At 42.1% G+C, this 20,259-nt stretch overlaps 1 protein-coding gene across 2 annotated transcripts in view; it reads left to right on the plus strand.

Moving 5' to 3' along the window:
* Positions 1 to 20,259, plus strand: part of NCKAP1L (NCK associated protein 1 like) — a 116,081-nt gene that overhangs the window by 87,741 nt on the left and 8,081 nt on the right. For both annotated transcript variants that reach the window (XM_069970248.1, XM_069970249.1), the window contains exons 28-30: positions 2,314 to 2,430; positions 3,827 to 3,936; positions 12,321 to 12,410. In XM_069970248.1, coding sequence (XP_069826349.1) covers positions 2,314 to 2,430; positions 3,827 to 3,936; positions 12,321 to 12,410 — 317 coding nt within the window. The remainder of the gene's footprint in view (positions 1 to 2,313; positions 2,431 to 3,826; positions 3,937 to 12,320; positions 12,411 to 20,259) is intronic.

Here is a 20,259-nt window from a genome sequence, read left to right on the forward strand (position 1 = left end):
ATCCCCCACATAGTGCCCCACATAGTACCCAATGCCCCCATATAGAGCCCCACATAGTAGCCTATGCCCCCATATAGTGCCCCACATAGTAGCCAATGCCCCCATATAGTGCCCCACATAGTAGCCAATGCCCCCATATAGTGCCCCACATAGTAGCCAATGCCCCCATATAGTGCCCCACATAGTAGCCAATCTCCATATAGTACCCCACATAGTAGCCAATCCCCCCATATAGTGCCCACATAGTAGCCAATCCCCATATAGTGCCCCACATAGTAGCCAATCCCCCATATAGTGCCCCACATAGTAGCCAATCCCCTCATATAGTGCCCCACATAGTAGCCAATCCCCATATAGTGCCCCACATAGTAGCCAATGCCCCCATATAGTGCCCCACATATTATCCAGTCCCCCATATAGTGCCCCACATAGTAGCCAATCCCCCATATATGCCCACATAGTAGCCAATCCCCCCTTATAGTGCCCCACATAGTAGCCAAACCCCCATAGAGTGCCCACATAGTAGCCAATGCCCCCATATATGCCCCATATAGTAGCCAATCCCCCATATAGTGTCCACATAGTAGCCAATCCTCCATATATGCCCCACATAGTAGCCAATGCCCCCATATATGCCCCACATAGTAGCCAATCCCCCATATAGTGCCCCACAGAGTAGCCAATACCCCCCATTTGTGTGGCCCCAGCGGAAAAAACAATAAACCAGTAACTCACCTGTCCTCCGGTCCCAGCAGCTTCTCTCCCGGCAGAGCGCGCACTCCCGTCATCCTCCGGGGCGGGCAGCGGGGTACAGAGACACTGACTGTACCGGAAGTGATTCATGACAGAGGCTGCAGGTCACTTCCGGCACAGTCAGTGTCTCTGTACCCCGCTGCCCGCCCCGGAGGATGATGGGAGTGCGCGCTCTGCCGGGAGTGGAGCTGCTGGGACCGGAGGACAGGTGAGTTACTGATTTATTGTTTTTTCCGCTGGGGCCACATATAATGCGGGACACTGGGGGCCGTTCCGGGACCGCGGGACAGCACCCCGAAAACGGGACTGTCCCGCGAAATCCGTGACGGTTGGGAGGTATGTAAAACTATGATATTTACAATCACAGTACCCTGTACAAACTAATAATAGATGCATCTATTTTCTATGACAGAAATTGGTGAAGAATCCCATATATGAAAGAAAGAAAAAAAAAAAAAAGCAATCAACATTAGGACACATAATGCAAACATGACTAATAAAGCATACAGGGTGTCAATCAAGCCTAAAGGGCCGAGGGAAAGGCTGCAGCGTGATTACATGCATAGTGTCCATCACTATGCCTACTTAGCAGGCGCCTAGAGCAGCAATTAATGCTCATTATTTTGAATTTTCTTTTCTTTTTTCGTCTAACACTTTCCAAAACTGATTGTGTCTTGTTTTCCATGTAAAAGAATTTGTTTTCTTGTGAGTTTAGTTCAAGTTTGTAAACTGCCTTTAGGATGTTATCACACTAAGGCTATGTTCTTTTTTACTGTTTTGTGGCCTTTTTTGTTCAGCTGTCATGTTGGTTCCAAAACACAGCCATAATTTATTTTTTTTTCAACGACCATAAAATGATGGTCATTAAAAAGAAATGAAATAGCAAAAAAGACATTGTGTTCGCATACTATGAAAATGATGCCCATTTTCATTGGACAACCGCCGTTTAATAACAAATATATAAATATATAATAACAGCGGCCGTTGTTTCTTTGAATTTAGCCACGGATGCCAATTTTTCATGAATATCAAGACATTCTAGTAAATCCCTTTGCAGGATGCAATTCATATCAGAAGCACTAAGGGGGAGATTTATCAAACTGGTGTAAAGTAGAATTGGCAGATTCCACGTTTCCTTCCTCACAGATTCTTATAAAAATGAAAGGTGGAATCTGATTGGTTGCAAAATCATGTTTTTTCTATGCTGGTCATCTTGTTTCACACATAATGGGATATACTGAGCCATAATAAAAAAAAAAATTAGGAAAGACACATTTATAGATAAAACATTCATTTCATTTTTGTTTTAAATGGGAGAAAGATGCTCATGTACTGGGAAAAGGTTTGTCCAAACTGGACAATCTCCTCAACCTGAACAACAAACAAAAAAAGCATTATGTGATTGCTTACTTTACCTGAATGGGGGAGGACATTTCATTATTTTTTACCACATCATGTAAAGATATACTGCCTTCATTTCTTTTTAGGTTTACTTTTAGTTTTCTTTATAAGAAAAGATATTGTGCCCCAACAATTTCATATACCTTCTTTATTTAACAGAAAGCTCTTCGTTGGAGGAAGAATACAAGTTAGCCTGTCTTCTTCAAGTGTTTATAGCCGTCTCTCTCCCACTTCTTGCTAATGATCTCCTTTCCGTTTACAACATTCGAAATGATGGTAAGGATGATTCTCAACTCAGTTAGTAAACTGTCCTAAATTATTAATATGCCTGTAATGAAAGAGAACCTTTTGCTGTACAAGGACTAAGGATGTATCCTTGAGCTGGGGCGTAACTAGGATTCATGGGGCCCCATAGAAGAAATGGTATGAGCCCCATGAATCCTACAGTCTAGCGGGTTATGTGTGTCAGAGCCTCTCACAGACAATGAGCCAATCTGGGATGCTGCTGGGGAGGTCAACTGTCAGCATTGCAGCTGGTACCATGGAGGCAAGCCACACTCTGCCAGGGCCCGGGCCCCATTGCAGTTGCGTTGGTGGAAAATGAGTAGTCTTGCTCATCGGGAGAAGTGGCGGAGGACTCAAGGCTGGAGAGGCTTCACATCGTACAGGTGTCATGGGTAAGAGAAGTGAGGTGGGACACAGGGCCTGAGGGGTTAAATCTGGTGGAGTCTGCTGAGACTGTAGTCTGGCCTGAATGGAGCAAGCAAGCAATGTTACGCTCATATCCAGCGGAGGCTGCAGCTAGATCCAGCAACTGTGATAGAACCTAGCAGATGGGGGACAGGTGGAAAGCTGTGGGTAGTAGAGCCCATGAAAGCAGGGTCAAAATTGGCAGAGACCTGGAGACTTGTATGGATATATATTCTTATTGGAGGCTTGTGTGTGTGCAGTACCTAAGTCAGATGGTGATGAAAGTAACACTACCACCTTGTTTATATTGTACCCATAAGATTTAATGTCTCAAGGGTCGATCCGAACCCAAACTTTCGGCATTTGATTAGCGGTGGCTGCTGAAGTTGGATAAAGCCCTAAGGCTATGTGGAAATCATGGATATAGTCATTGGCTGTATCCATGTTTTCCAGACAACCTTACAGCTTTATCCAAGTTCAGCAGCCCCCGCTAATCAAATACCGAACGTTCGGATATGGATCGACTCTATCCCGAACCCGGTTCGCTCATCTCTAATTGTTACCACTAAGCTTATTTGCAACTGTTTGATCTAAAGTTTGTCCGCAGTTGTCTTATTTAAGGATATTGTCGCCCAACCCTTTTAATGCAAGGATTTCTCAGCACTATTCTTAAGCTTATATTTTGACATTTCATATGTTTCTGTATAAAGGATTTCTTGTCTTAGTGGGCTTTAAAAATGTTATTGTTGGTGGACAGTGCCGTATATCCAGGCCTACATTGGCACAGTAGGCCCTGTGCTTCCGTAATATCATCAGTGCCTAAGCCCTACGCTCTTATCACAATGGGCCAACCTAAAGGCATAAGCCACGCCCCCTCAGGAATTAAGCATGTCTATTGTATGTTAAGGCTACTTACTAGAGATGACATTATAATCACTGTCAAAGCACAATACACCTTACGGAGCTGTACTTACCTTTGCAGGATATAATAACAATATTCATTGCCTGGCCAAAGCCATTATTCAAGTATCGGCTGCTTTTTTTACTCTCTACCATAAGAACATCGAGACCCATCTTAAGGAATTCTTACTGGTAAGTAGCATAGTTTCTTATTGGAAAACTGAGTCTTATCAATTAAGGATGACAGTAATGTTCACTTTATTTGATCTATTAGATGAGCATGTTCTCAAGATCCAATTTTTGCTCATTTAGTAAAAATACCCAGCAGTTTGACCACATGTTGGATGGCAGAGAGGTGGGCTAGAAAGGGTTATTGTACATGTATTAGGAATGCCTCATTTGCTGATTAGTATCTATACAGAAATGGAGGAGTAAGTGGAATTTGCATAAAGTCAGTTTATAATTGATTGAAAATCATCTGAAATGTGTACTGCGATAGATAGGGCATATCAATGATTGGGAATAAAGCTTCTATGCTAAGCACTAGATACAGCAGTTACTGAAGTGGCTGTAGTGTAAGCTGCAGGAGTTCAAGAATTATGAGTTAATTGACAATACATCAGCAGTTGTCTGGTTCACGGAACCCATATTAAATAGCGTATTAGGTCATTTTGAGTTAATAGAGGTTCCTGATTCCAGAACTCCATTATTTCACTGTAAAGTTTTATGTCTCTTTAAGATTTTGCAGTGAAACCACAACAATGTTGAACAACACTTAAAGGGGTTGTCCAGGGAGCAAAAGTTGGCTGAAGCCATCTGCTCCTTCGAAATTGTTTTCAACAATTCCACATCTGGGTAGTGAGCCTTCCGAGACGTGGAGGGGACAGGAGAACATGCTGATCCCTCCAAGAGCTGCATGATGTCACTGCAATATTGATGATTGAGATACAGTATGTGTCTGTCCCCTCCATGTTTCTGCAGGCTTGCTTCTGTGATTTGGAATTGCAAGAAATGAGTGGTGGGGAGCAGAAAAGGTTTCAGCTGTTTTCTGCTCCCTGGACAACCCCTTTAAAATTGTCACAGATTGAAGGCATGCATTATGGGAGGAATGTATGAATGTCCCTTGTCAATGTCATTTATTAGACACAGCCTGTATATTGATCTGATACATATGTCACAATACATGGTATCAGACCAAAAGAAAAAAAAATCACAAAAAATTTATATTTGCACCATACTGGACAATCCCTGATTCTGTGCAGTGGCAAACAGAGCTAGTCAGTTATCTGCATGCTGGATACCAATGGAGCTTGATGGACCCCACTTACTCTAAAGGTCTCCATTAGTTTACCATTATGGTCTCTGTTCACTTGACAGGATTAGCCCGGACAGAAAATGCTGCATTGTTATGAATGTAGCTGATCAGATGTCGGCGCGGTCATCAGGCACATGGGCAGGATACAACTGAGGCTGCGCTTTTGGCCATGATCTGTGTTTATTTAGTGTTTGTCTTGGCTCCAGTCTGAACGCAGTTCTAGTTAGTTTATTGGTTTCATCTGACACACCGGCTGAGTTCTTCTGGCAACTTCGGAATTAGGCTTTGTTTGGTTTTGGTTGTCTCTGTGACTGACAGATCTTCCAGCCAGTTTCTTTATTTCAGCCATGTCTCTGCTCACTGACTGACAGCTATGCCAGATGCCCTGTTCCAATTAGTTCTGGCCCGGTCTCTTCGTTCACTATAAGTTGTTCTTTGGGACTGCAGTAGTTTCTGGTTATTGCAGTATATACCCTACACAGAGTACCCCGCTCCTATCTTTGTGATTTATTCTGTTATTTCTGACCCCTTGCCGGACCTTCTGACTTTTCTTGTTTGCAGCCTGTCCTGACTTTTTCTTGAGTTTTGACATTGCCTTTTGCCTGTGATTCAGTACCTCTGCTACCTGTCAGTAATTACCTGGAGAGTCGACTTTTTTCTATTGTGTTTTGTCTGTCTTGTGGTGTTCATTCAGGGTTTTCACCTACTCAGGACAGGGACCGTCTCCAAGTTACCCGCTGCCATTAAGGGCAGAGTGTGGTAAGTAGGTAGGGAGACAGGTCTGGGTGCCAGTTTAGGGCTCACTTGTCTGTCACTCTGTTAGCTGACAGTACCTGCATGCTGCATTTTTTTCTGTTTGGTAAGACTCTGTGACAAAGGCCTCGAACAGAACATCTGACACCTATATAGTATAAGCTCAACCTCGGTTAGAGCTGTGAAAGAACCAGTCAGTTTTTGTTTCTCTCCCCGAGAATTCTTGTACTGCATTATTATATTCTGCCATACTCATGGTGATACAAGAGACCCATTGACTCATTAAAAATGCAGGACACCCTAAGAATATGAACAGTAAATGGTGTTATCAGAGGACTCTTATAAACCTCTGTACAAACAATTGCACAAAACCAGACTTAATGAGCTGGAAAAATGCACATCTGAAAATGAAGGCGACATTACACAGCTCACATCACACACATCAGAGCACACTCATTTTCTTAAGTCAAATAGATTACCATAAAAATCTTGACAGTGTTTTCACACCAGTTATACCTACTATGCATATGTTAGGACAATGAATGTAAAGTGCACATTAGCTTTGCTGATGTTGACAGGACTAAAGTGAATATAGACATGTTATTAGGAAAGGGCCACTTAATATGGTGGGTTTGGTGGTCACCTTACTGGAGCCTCCCCTTGCCTAGGTCCTTCCCTGCAGGGATATCTGGCTAGGCCAATGTAAAAAAAAAGATCAAGAACACATTTGTTAACCCCTTAACGACCAAGGGCGTAAAAGTACGCTCTTGCGTCGTTAAGGGCGTTCAGAGTGGGGCCGTGCAGCGACCCCGCTCTGAACCACTGCGATCACGGGTGCTATCTGCAGCCTTGGACTGCGGCAATTAGCTGGCAAGGTCTGATCAAAGTTGACAGCTTCATTTAAAATGCATATTTTCCACAACCCTGGTGTCTAGTGGGAGGGATCGCCCTCCTGTGACGGAATCTGTCCCAGGCTGGGGTCTGCACCATAATGGCACAGATGCCGTCTCGGCATTCTATTGCTTTAGAGGGGTAGTGCGGCGGTAAACAATTATTCACAGAATAACACACATTACAAAGTTATACAACTTTGTAATGTATGTTATGTCTGTGAATGGCCCCCTTCCCCGTGTCCCACCACCCCCACCCGTGTACCCGGAAGTGTGGTGCGCTATACATACCTGTCACGTGCCAACTCGTCTCCGATCTTCAGTCTGCGATGTCGTCTTCGGACGGCCGGGCCGAATCCCTCCGGGCGTCCTGTGTGCCGGCCGCCCTCTTCAGCGTCATCAGATGCTCAGCCGCGATTGGCTGAGCACAGTTTGGCTCAGCCAATCACGGCTGAGCAGCTGATGACGCGACCGCGTCATCGGCTGCTCAGCCGCGATTGGCTGAGCACAGTGACGCGGCAGAGGGCGGCCGGCACTCAGGACGGACGGAGGGTTTCGGCTGAAGACGACATCGCTGACTGAAGATCGGAGACGAGTCGGCACGTGACAGGTAATGTATAGCGCACCACACTTCCGGGTACACGGACGGGGGTGGTGGGACACGGGGAAGGGGGCCATTCACAGACATAACATACATTACAAAGTTGTATAACTTTGTAATGTGTGTTATTCTGTGAATAATTGTTTACCGCCGCACTACCCCTTTAAGCTGCAGCAGCTGAAAGAAATAGAACACTGATGTCATCGATCTATGCTGCATAGATCTCAATGAGAGATCAGAGTAGTGATACTAGAAGTCCTCCAGGTTTTTTTCTTAATAAAAAAATCCCCTCCACTAATAAAAGTTGGAATCACTTCCCTTTTCCCATTTTATAAATAAAAATAAACAATTAAACATATTTGGTATCGTGCTATGGGAATAGAGTAATTTTAAGGAACATTTATTTTTTAAAAAAGGTTTTAATTTTTTAAAAGCCATCAAATAAAATAATAGTTACACAAGTTACATATCGTTGTAATCGTACTGACTTAAGGAACATGCACAACAAGTCAGTTTTACCCTAGGGCAAACCGCGTAAACACGTAACCTCCCCAAATAAAAAAAAAAAATGCTTCTTTTTTTCAATTTCACCACACACTTAATTTTTTCTGGTTTCGCAGCGTTATTTATTCAAAGATTAAGCCTGTTATTGCAAAGTATAATTAGTGGTGCAAAAAATAAGGGTCTCTAGGGGAAAAATTGCAAGTGCTATGGCCTTTTAAACACTAGGAGAAAAAACAAAAGTGCAAAAATGGAAATTCGCCGGTCCTCAAGGGGTTAAGGAAAAATAGAGTCTTTTTTTTTTATTGTATTGACTTTAAATATCGGGCTAAGCATCTAAAAGGATGGAAATTGGAGATTTAATTTTTTTTTTTTTTTTTTTGCTTTCAGACACGTAACTTGTCCAGGCATGATGGGAATTGTAGTTTTGTAACAGCTGGAGGGCCTGAGTTTGACACGTCTGGTGTAAGGGATATGTGACTCTTCACCCTTAGCCCCTGTAAGGGTCCTTTCACATGGCTCTACATGTGGCCATGTGTAGATGTAAATGAGCACTGATCAGTGAGATTGGCACTCGCTTGCAGTGCCTTTATAAGGCATGATAAATAGTTTGCTGTATTGTTTGTGTGGCTATTAACATTCATTGTTATCGGCCACACAACTCCCATTTACACAGAGAGATGTGCATCCAATAACATTAAATTTTACTAGCTGCACAAAATATCAAATCACCCGTTTGCTTGCTCATTGGCTGATATCTGAAACTTTTACACTGGCTGATTATTGGCTAATTGAGTGTTTCTAGGAACACTCATTAGCGATAATCGATCCATGTACAAATGGGTCTTAAGGAAGTGTGGACTTGGAGATTCTCTGGCTGCCACTAATATGGAGGTACACAATATGGAGGCTGATACTCAAACAGGAGCACTGTTATGGGTGTATTATGGATGTCACAGTTGTCATTGTATTATATTAGCAGTATTATAAATATTTATGTCAGTGGCTTTTAAAATAAATATAGTTTTTACATACTATAGTTTATGGTGCCCCTATAAATAGCTTAATTGGTGAAAATCTCTTTCTTTCAAATCAATTGGTTTCAGAAAGTTATATAGATTTGTAATCTCAAGTTTTAACATAGTTATCAGCTGCTGTATGTTCTGCAGGAAGTGGTGCATTCTTTTCAATGTGCACAGTGCTCTCTGCTGCCATGTCAGGAACTGTCCAGAGCAGGAGAGGTTTTCTATGTGCATTTGCTACTGCTCTGGACAGTTCCCGACATGAACAGAGGTGGCAGCAGAGAGCACTGTGTCAAACTGGATAGAATCCACTGCATCCTCCAGGAAATACAGCAGCCAATAAGTACTGGAAGATATTGGACTTGGACTGGACTTGAGATATTTAATTAGAAGTAAATTACAAATCTATTTAACTTTATAAAACCAGTTGATTTGAAAGAACAAGATTTTTGCCGGAGTACCCCTTAAATATAGATTCATAACACTAGTATACCATTATCAGACATGTTATTGTACACAATGAGGCAGATTTATTAATAGAGTAATGGAGTTAGACAGGATAAAACTATACTAGTCAGGCCAAAACTTGCCAAATGTCACAATGACACAAAGCTACATGATAAATTTGGCAGGTTAGATGGAAGGTGTAACCATCCTTTGGTGCATGCTACCAACAATTTGTTGCATTTTATTATTCCTCATAGCCCCACAATCACTTTGATACATTCCATTACTAAAGAAGGGGTAAAGGGCCCCCATACAGCTTATTCTTTAATTGGCCATACCCTTAAATAGCGGCAGGCTTGGCTGTCAGAATAAGGTGAATGTGGCTCCCCCCAACTGTCCACCAACAGAGGATGTTGGTGTTAATAAGGGTCAGGCATGATGATGAAAAATCACTGCCTGATCCAATTTTTCTGGGAGAGATAAGCAGAAGTCATGTGCAAGGGGAGATGGGGGCCAGACAGGAGAGATAACTGATGGCTAGACGATCATTCGGCCATCAATTATAGAAGGATTATGGCCAGGCCACCTTAACATAAGTAAATTAGGCACACACCACTTTTTTTTTTACATAATTTATACTAGACTTCTTGTGCGTTTTGCTGAGTAACTCTCCTACATTGTACTTATTTTGAACAACCGGTTAGTGGATGAAAAAAAAAAAGTAGTCTCACAGTATTTGAGTGAATGCCGAACACAAGCCCTTCCTAGCCATTAATCATTGCTGATTGATTCATTCACAGCTAATATTTTGAATCTAGTTGATTCGGCTAAATTCCCTTTTACATATTATTTTTCTAGAGAAATATTGCGCTGACAAGTTACCATGAAACAATAAGCTCACAGCTGAGAATCAATTATGACACGTTCTAATCTCCTGCTAGAATTTCTGATTACAGTGACAGAACAATAATAGTTGTATTAAATTTCCTGGCAATAATTTGTGCCTAAAATCTGGCTTTTTTTTCTGCATGAAGAAGCTTTCTATTTGGGAAATAATTCCGTCTTAATTCATGCATTATTGTGTTTGAGTGAATGATTCTGTGACATTTGTAACAAGCCAAGCAGATTATTATTTTTTAGCTACAAAACATTTTGAAAATACTTTTAATGTCCCTATGATAAGAAAGTGTAAAAGCTATTTAACTTTTGCGGATGACTACTCTTATTTGTATTAAATTAGAAACAGTGGATGTTCTAATGCTACTGTAGGCTATGAAGTGCACGAAGAAGTTTTGTATTAATAAAACCTGACTTGTTATCTGCTCAGCCTGGTTGGAAATATAAAAATCTAATATATTTACCTATCTTTTTGGTTTAATTTGCTTAGTAAACTTCTCACTGGATCTATGGTTATACATGGTATAGTCACCAATTCAGGAAGCTAAAGGGTACTTCTCATTTGGATTGCCCAGCAGGATTTACTTTCAACCCCCTGGCAGGTCTGTAGGCCACCCCTAAATTGAGCGGTATACAGAACTGCAGAAGCCCCATAGACTTGCATTGTAAGTGTATTACAATGCAAAAATGAAAGGGTATCCTGCTGGGCAATAAGAGGTACCCTTTAAAAGCTTAAAGGGGTTATCCAGGCTTAGAAAAACATGGCTGCTTTCTTTCAGAAACAGTACCACTCCAGTCTCTAGCTTGGGTGGACTTTTATAACTCCGTTCCATTGAAGTAAATGGAGCCTATGTTAAACCACACCCAAATTTGAGATAGAAATGGTGCTGCAGCAAGTGAAGTTTTACATGTGGTTTTAAATCTACAGAATGCCAAATTTTATTGGGAAAAAATAATAAATTTTTGTTTTGTATTTCCCCTTTAAATTCAGCAAGAGTGAATCAAATATGTAAACTGGCACCCCAACCTTTGTATCCGTACCATGGTACGCGTAGTTAAAGAAGTATCCAAATAGTAAAAGATTTTTCTATTTGGTTAAATTCAGTAGGGATGGAGAAAATTGAATTTTGTTACAAATTGCCTTTGAATCCACAGTTAAATCTGTTGATGCAATTAGTTATTTCAAATTTAAACAAAACTGTGTACTCGCCTTTGTGATCTCCTGACACATGTTGAGGCCTTTTTGATCCCTTTATTTCCTCCACTGATAATCTGTTTCAACATGTAACCACTTGAGGCAGTCACAGGCTGCAAGTTTCACATGTGTCAACACTTATAGGTTGGAAAATAGAGACTTGCAAAGGATTGGTAAGATGAATCTACTGCTTTTATTGACAATCTAGTATTTCCAGAGGGAAATCACAACTAAAATCCCACTAATTTGGGGAAGATTTGATGATGTGGCTTTCTGTAGACTTACTATAGAAATTTTATTCTCTAAAATGTGTGTACCTCTTACTGGCCATACACATTAGATCATTGTTGTCAGCTCTAGGAGATTATGGCAGGATTGGCCAACAATCTAACTTGCATCGGAGGGAAGTCCCTGACAGCAGATGTTTGGGAAAAGGAGAAACCATCCCAACATGCTAATCCTATGTCCGTGGGAGATAAGCCTTTGCCTGAGGGCTCTGGCAGCTGCTTATTTCCCTCTCACCACTGAAAAAATGTTTTATAGGGAAGTCAGAAGTAATACTGAACAGCTGAAACAAGCAGCCAAATAAACAGCTCGCTCTAGATTCACAATCACAACTCAACAATGTAGTAATAGGAAATTCTACATCTTTTATTTCCCCTTTGCTGAGCACTTGCCCGCTTCAAGCATCTCCAGCGTCTTCCCACTATATAAAGAAATACTTGTTCTATCTAGAATGTTCCTTTTCACTATACAAAGAGACGTGAATTGTGATAAAAATAACCTTAAATTACAAATATTAAATTCTTATCCATAAAAATGGATGTATTATAATAATAATAATACTATTACTACTACTAATAATAATAATAACAATAGTAATCTTAAATGGCACTTATTAAGTGATCAGAGAACTGCAGTCTTCCTTCATTGTTCTTGTGTGTTCATGTTTCAGATGGCATCAGGGATGCTGCTGCGCCTCGGGGAAGACACAGACAAAGTAAAAAACAAGAACCGAGAGTCTGTTTTACTTCTCCTTCATCTTGTAAGTATTAAGCTTGCCTGCACCCTATTGGCAGGGTATGTGGCTAATCTACAATAACATCTTCCGTAAAGATGCTTCATGCGGCTGTCACAGCAACAAGGCACTCCGGGAGTTTGTTTACTGGCTTTCCGCCAATGAGGAAAGGATTAGGTTATTTTATTTTAACTTTCACAAAATCACAAGGGGAAAGCACCATCTCAGTAATAATAGGATTAGCGGGTACATAGGCAGGAGGAAAATGCTTTTGCTCATCTGAATCGTCTTTCAGATAAGACAGTGTTTGCATCACACGAGAAATACTCCGCCAAACCAGGCATTTGCAATTATACGCATAGACAGCTGCTTTTGTCTGCCATTGACTCCTATTAAAAAAACAACAGCTACACTTTCAGTATAAAGTAGGCAAATATATATTGGCTAGATGTATGATAAAGGGACACTCTAAGAATATCAAATGTGTAAAGCAGGAGACTATCCTAGCACATACACTAAAGAGAGACAGAAAAGGCATTGCCCGTCAGTAATAGTACACACATTACAAAACTTGGAGGACCATTGACTACCATTAGGGATGAGCGAACCGGGTTCGGGTTTGAGTCCATCCGAACCCGATCGTGCAGCATTTGATTAGCTGGAGCTGCTGAACTTGGATAAAGCTCTAAGGTTGTCTGGAAAACATGGATACAGCCAATGACTATATCCATGATTTCCACATAGCCTTAGGGCTTTATCCAACTTCAGCAGCCACCGCAAATCAAATGACGAAAGTTCGGGTTCGGATCGACTCATGCTCGAGGTTCGCTCATCTCTAACTACCATTTGTTACACCCGAGTGACTGATATGCTAGGCCGTAGAATACTATACAAGTACTGAATTACCTATTTCTATCCTTAATTCACCAGTAGCGAACTATTAAACTCACTCAATTAATCATAATGTCTAGCAAGCCGTTAGCCAGTCTGCTAGTCATAAATGCCCAAACTGGGTGAGGAAGGTGTATTATATATAGTCAGGACTATGGACACCCCTACATTGATTTTTTTTTATTATTATATTTTAATTATTTGTTCCTTTATGCAAAATGAAGCAATTTTTTACATAGTTTTCATTTAAAATTTTCTATAATTTAACTGCTACTTGGAGAGAGAAAAGATAAGTTAGGGCTTTGACACACATCCCGTATAATACAGGAAGTCCTGTAGAGTGTTTCCCCACCCGGCATCATGTATCAATAATATGCAGAGAGCAGGGAAACTCTTTGAATCTCCACCGCAGTGTAATGACAGAGCCATGCTGCTGTGTCACTACAGTGCCCTGGAGATTGATACATCATACCGGGCGGGGAAACACTCCATTACAGGGCTTCCCCTTCTGTAGCAAATTAGGGGACATGGAAATAAGCCCTAAGTCTGAAGGGGGGGGGGGGGTATCTTTGGAGGGCAGCCCATAAAGTTTGTACATACATAGAACAGATACAAGGTACTTTGTAGAGAGTGTAGCGAGAAAAAAGAACTCATACAGCACACTCAAGAGGCTGTAGAGGTAAAGCTAAACACATTAAAAAAAAAAGACCTATGGAGAAAATGTTTTAACATGCAGATTGGCAGCCACTCCAATATCACACCGATCACTCAACTGTGATGCGTTCGACCCCCCACTCTGATACAGTGGGGGTCGTGCGCACTATGGTCTCATAGGGTGTGTCCGTATCCATGGAGATCTCAACTTCCAGATTAACAGAGGTGCAGTAGCCGCCGCTGATCTGGTATATAAACACGAAAAAAATAATTGGTACTGCTGCATGTATAATTGTCTGAACTATTAAAATATAATGTTATTGATCTAACAAAATTAACTGCGTAAGCAAAAAAGACATGTTATAAAAAGTTATAAAAAGTCACACATCTAGGTAGCTCTAAAGGTAAAAAAATAGAAATAATAAAAAAAGTAGAAATCAGAACACAGTGCACAGTTTGTTTTTCCCAATGTTGTTGTTGTTGTTTTTATTATTATTAATTGTATTATTAGATTGTTGTTGTTGTTGTTGTTGATTTTTATTATTAATATTATTATTATTATTATTATTATTATTATTATTATTATTATTATTATTATTATTTGATTGACATTGTAATACAGAGTGAGTCAAAAGTCTCAGGACTTTTTTCTAGAAACAAAAGAGAAAATGTTATACCTGAATTCCCTAGTAAGTGATGAGTGAAGCAGTGTATCTTTTAGGCTGCCCGCCATTATAAAAGCCGCCATTTTGGATCAAGGGCACATTTTTCCAATGGGAAGGTTGTCATGTAGCATATTATTGTCTCTGAAATCCATCACCATCAGATTTGCAATATCTCTTGTGGTTCAAAAGTTATCATAAGTTTATAGCCATTGGATCCAGAGCCTCCAACTTTGTGTTCAGCACAATGGACAGCTCAGCTGAACACCGAGCTAAAGGCACTTGATCCAACCCTGTATGTTAAAGGACAACTCCGGGCAAAATGTATTTTTAATATGTTATTACAGTCATGGCCAAAAGTTTTGAGAATTACACAAATATTATATTTTCAAATGATCTGCTGCCCTCTGGTTTTTATGTGTGCTTGTCAGATGTTTTTATCACATACAGAAATATAATTTCAATCATATTATGAGTAACAAAAGCTTATATTGACAGTTAGAATGAGTTAATGCAGCAAGTCAATATTTGCAGTGTTGACCATTCTTCTTCAGGACCTCTGCAATTCTCCCTGGCATGCTCTCAATCAACTTCTGGACCAAATCCTGACTGATAGCCGTCCATTCTTGCACAATAAATGCTTGCATTTTGTCAGAATTTGTTGGTTTTTGTTTGTCCACCCGTCTCTTGATGATTGACCACAAGTTTTCAATGGAATTAGGATCTGGGGAGTTTCCAAGCCATGGAGCCAAAATCTCTATGTTTTGTTCCCTGAGCCATTTAGTTACCACCTTTGCTTTATGGCAAGGTGCTCCATCATGCTGGTAAAGGCATTGTTGATCGCCAAACTGCTCTTGCACGGTGGGGAGAAGTTGCTCTTGGAGGACATTTTGGTACTATTCTTTATTCATGGCTGTGTTTTTAGGCAAGACTGTGAGAGAGCCGATTCCCTTGGCTGAGAAGCAACCCCACACATGAATGGTTTCAGGATGCTTTACAGTTGGCATGACCCAAGACTAGTGGTAGCGCTCACTTCATCTTCTCCTAATAAGCTGTTTTCCAGATGTCCCAAACAATCGGAAAGGGGATTCATCAGAGAAAATGACTTTACCCCAGTCCTCAGCAGTCCACTCCCTGTACCTTTTGCAGAATATCAGTCTGTCCCTGATGTTTTTTCTGGAGAGAAGTGGCTTCTTTGCTGCCCTCCTTGAGACCAGGCCTTGCTCCAAGAGTCTCCGTCTTACAGTGCGTGCAGATGCACTCACACCTGCCTGCTGCCATTCCTGAGAAAGCTCTGCACTGCTGGTAGCCGATCCCGCAGGTGAAACACTTTTAGGGTATAAACCCACACACCGTATAAGCAGCGTATTTACTGCTGCGATACGCAGCAAACACGCAGCAAACACGCAGCAAATACGCAGCAAATACGCAGCAGATTAGGTCTAAATAACTGAACACAGCATCAAATCTGTACCAACAAATCTGCTGCGTATTTGCTGCGTATTTGTTGCGTATCTGTGGTGTATACGGTGTGTGGGTTTGTACCCTTAGGGTGCGTTCACACCTACAGGATCTGATTTGATGCTGTGTTCAGTTATTTAAATGAAATCTGCTGCAGAAAATCAGCTGCAGATCCTGTAGGTGTGAACGCACCATTAAGAGATGGTCCTAGCGCTTGCTGGTCTTTCTTGGGCGCCCTGGAGCCTTTTTTGGCAACAATGGAGCCTCTCTCCTTGAAGTTCTTGATGATGCTATAGATTGTTGACTGACTGAAAACACAAAGCAGGTGGCTCTACCAAAAAATAAATAGGAAAACGGGGTGCCACTAAATGTTTAGATATGAACCACAGTAGACCAAAAAAAGAAACAAAGGACTAGACATAAATCAATCGCAATCGCTGCAACGTGTCATTAACGGTGACACGCTTTAACGGAGCGCGCTTCATAGCTCAGGACGTACCGGTACGTCTAGGGTCGTGTGGGGACAGACTTTCGGGACGTACCGGTACGTCCTAGGTCGCCTAGGGGTTAAGCTGATCACTGTTTATGACATTCTGGAGTATATGCAAATTGCCATTTTAAAAATGGAAGCAGTAGACTTTATAAAAATTTATATTTGTATCATTCTCAAAACTTTTGGACATGACTGTACATAAGGAAAGTTATACAAATTTCTAATATAAACTAATTGTGGGAAATGCACATAAAGTGCTATTTCCCTCAATTTACACGATCAGGCAGGCTTTAATTTTCCTAAAAAACTGTGACGTCACGAATCAGAGCAGGGCTGGGTGTAATTCCTATGAAGCGTCCAGCAGGAGGTGCAGTGTATGGAGAAATTACGTAGTAAAAATAACTATATCACAAGTGCCAGCAGCCCCATCCACGGCACAAAGGATGGGGGTGCTGGCACTTGTGGTGCAGCTGCCCCCGTGCCAGCAGCCCCCTAGTGAACACCCCCACCCCCTAAAGGCCCCTAAACTACCCCCATCAGAAGTTCCAGCACCCCCGTCCATGGCTCATAGGACGGGGCTGCTGGCACTTGTAGTGCAGCTGCTCCCGCCGTCCCCCTGTGTGATAGCAGACCCCAGAGAAGCACCCCCCAAGTACCCCATAGCTTACCCCCAAACACCCCCTTCTACCAGGTGCCCCCCGAACCACACTGCAAGGAGGTGCATGTCCTCCTGTGATGCGGCATTTTCCTGCTCTTTCTCTCTCTTGTCCAGGTGCAGTACGGGAGAGGAGAGAGAGAACGGAGACACGCCGCATCACAGGAGGATATACTCCTCCTCTCTGTGTGGTTCGGGGGGCACCCGGGGGAAGGGGGTATGCTGGGGTAAGCTCAGGGGTCCTTGGGGGGGGGGGTGCTGGTATGGGGTCTGTTGTCGCACGGGGGGCCTGCTGGCACCTGTAGTGTGGCTGCCCCCCAACGTCAGCAGACCTCAGACCCGAGCCCCCCCCCAAGGACCCCATAGCTTACCCCCAAACACCCCCTTCCACCAGGTGCCCCCCAAACCTCACTGCGAGGAGGTGCATATCCTCATGTGATGCAGTGTGTCCCCGCCCTCTCCTCTCCCATAAAGCATCCTATGTGGTGTGGATAGGGCTGTTGGCACTTGCAATATAGTTATTCTTACTATGTAATTTCTCTATACACTGCGCCCCCTGCTGGATGCTTCAAAGGATTTACACCCAGCCCTGCTCTGATTCGTGACGTCACGTTTTTTTTTTTTTTGGGGGGGGGGGATTGAAGCCTGTCTCATCTACTTTATGTGCATTTCCTATAATTAGTGTAGATTAGAAATTTGTCTAACTTTCCTTATGTAATAACATGTTAAAAAATGCATTTTGCCTGAACTTCTCCTTTAAGTGGTAAAATGAAACGTCAGTAAAAAGTTTAACTTTTACAATAACCTTTTATACAGTACAGGGTTGTCAGTGGAAAAATAAAAATATTATGAATCTTAGGAGGTGAGAAGGAAAACTTTTTATCAAATTGTCTTGTACTTTCTAAGAATTGCAACTTTCTCAAAAGCTTGTAAAGAAAAGTTTTGAAGAGTTTCTGTTTTTGTACCTATTTAGGAATGACCTTAAAGGGGTTGTCCGGCGAAAAAAAATTATTCACAGAATAACACACATTACAAAGTTATACAACTTTGTAATGTATGTTATGTCTGTGAATGGCCCCCTTCCCCGTGTCCCACCACCCCCACCCGTGTACCCGGAAGTGTGGTGCGCTATACATTACCTGTCGCGTGCCGACCACGGTCTCCGATCGTCAGCAGTGACGTCTTCTTCGGGAGCTTGGCGGATCTTCCCGAGTGCCGGCCGCCCTCTGCAGCGTCATCCGAAGCTCAGCCGCGATTGGCTGAGCATAACTGTGCTCAGCCAATCGCGGCTGAGCAGCTGATGACGTGGCCGCGTCATCAGCCGCTCAGCCGCGATTGGCTGAGCACAGTTATGCTCAGCCAATCGCGGCTGAGCTTCGGATGACGCTGCAGAGGGCGGCCGGCACTCGGGAAGATCCGCCAAGCTCCCGAAGAAGACGTCACTGCTGACGATCGGAGACCGTGGACGACACGACATGCGGTGAGTATAATGCACCACACTTCCGGGTCTAGCGTGGGTGGGGGGAAACACGGGGAAGGGGGCCATTCACAGACATAACATACATTACAAAGTTGTATAACTTTGTAATGTGTGTTATTCTGTGAATAATTTTTTTTCGCCGGACAACCCCTTTAAGTATATGCGTATGTATGTCTCTATCAGAATTTAAAAGTAGTTCTTCCCAGGAGGGTTTGGTCACGATAGGACATGGGGACTTAGAATATGTAACATACCAACTGTTTAAGTTATATATCAATTTACTTGTCAGAGATTCAATTGCCGGTATTTTAATTAACATTCATATATTAATTATTGTTGTGTGGTGACACCAACTTGCTCTCTGTTCTTTCCTCCAATGATTTATGCCTTGTCTTCTCTTTCCACTCAAAATTTCTTTTCCTATATCACTTCTAGCTTTCCAGATTTATATTCGGGAAGTGCATAGAGATTTACAGGCAAAAGCAATTTAAATGCAAATGCCTGCAGAGGGTCGGTGCCATTAATGAGACTGGACAGCGCTGATACTGTAGGAGGTAGCACAAGTTAAGAGCTAATGTGCGAGCCCCCACAGCCATGCTTAGGAAAATAGTAAGAGGCAGAAGATCCTTAATTTTCCCTGCCAGAGTCCCTAAAACCCAATGCGGAGGAACGGTCCACCAGAACATTGTGTTTTTACAGGCAAGAATATACAGAAAATGGCAAACATGAACGCTAGGTGGATTCACAGAAATACTCAGGAGATGTGACTGTGTCTGTGTACGTACAAAAATAATTTTATAGCCTATAGGTACTGTATAGAAATTACTGCTCCCTGTATACATGTTCTACATTTGGCACTCATCATTGGCAGCAAAACAATCCCAGAGCCATTCTATTTGATAGTTTTCATTATATTATGAGTGACTATTGATCTTAGTATTGATGTTCATCTGCATATAAATTAGCAAACTATGACTTTACCTTGTGCCTAGATGGGAATAACCCCTCCTATAGTCATTCATATTGCAGGGGGCTGGCCTAACTAATAGATAGAAGTTAGGCCAGCCTCAAGCCTCTGTCTTGGAATATATTATGTGATGCATTGTTACAAAATGGCAGCAAGGCCAGTGACAATGGAGATGATGGCAATAATAAACTGCAGTACTTTCAGGGGTGGGTGAGAATATTTTCTATATTTATTTAGCGCCCAAGTTCCCCTTTAATGTCCGACAATGTAAAGACAGCTACAGGTGGTGCTAGAGAGACAGGACAGCTATTTCACTTTTTTCCCCCATTGCCCTAAAGAGCCTTCTTTAGCAGAATAACAATGACTGTATTGTCCCAAAGAGTCCCAACTAGCTGGACAAGGAGAATCAGTCTCTATCCCAGTTTAATTTCTGCCACATAATAACAGAAAGACATATCTGGTGCACATCTGGTGACAATGCAGTCATCCCTCAAGTTACAATGGCCTCAGTTGACAATATTTTCATCATACAATGGTCATTTCTGGGCCATCGTAACTTGAGACCAGACTCAACATACGATGCTACAGACAGTCAGAATCTGTAGCACAACTA

The sequence above is a fragment of the Dendropsophus ebraccatus genome, chromosome 5 (genome assembly GCF_027789765.1).
Source record: "Dendropsophus ebraccatus isolate aDenEbr1 chromosome 5, aDenEbr1.pat, whole genome shotgun sequence".
Taxonomy (NCBI): Eukaryota; Metazoa; Chordata; class Amphibia; order Anura; family Hylidae; genus Dendropsophus; species Dendropsophus ebraccatus.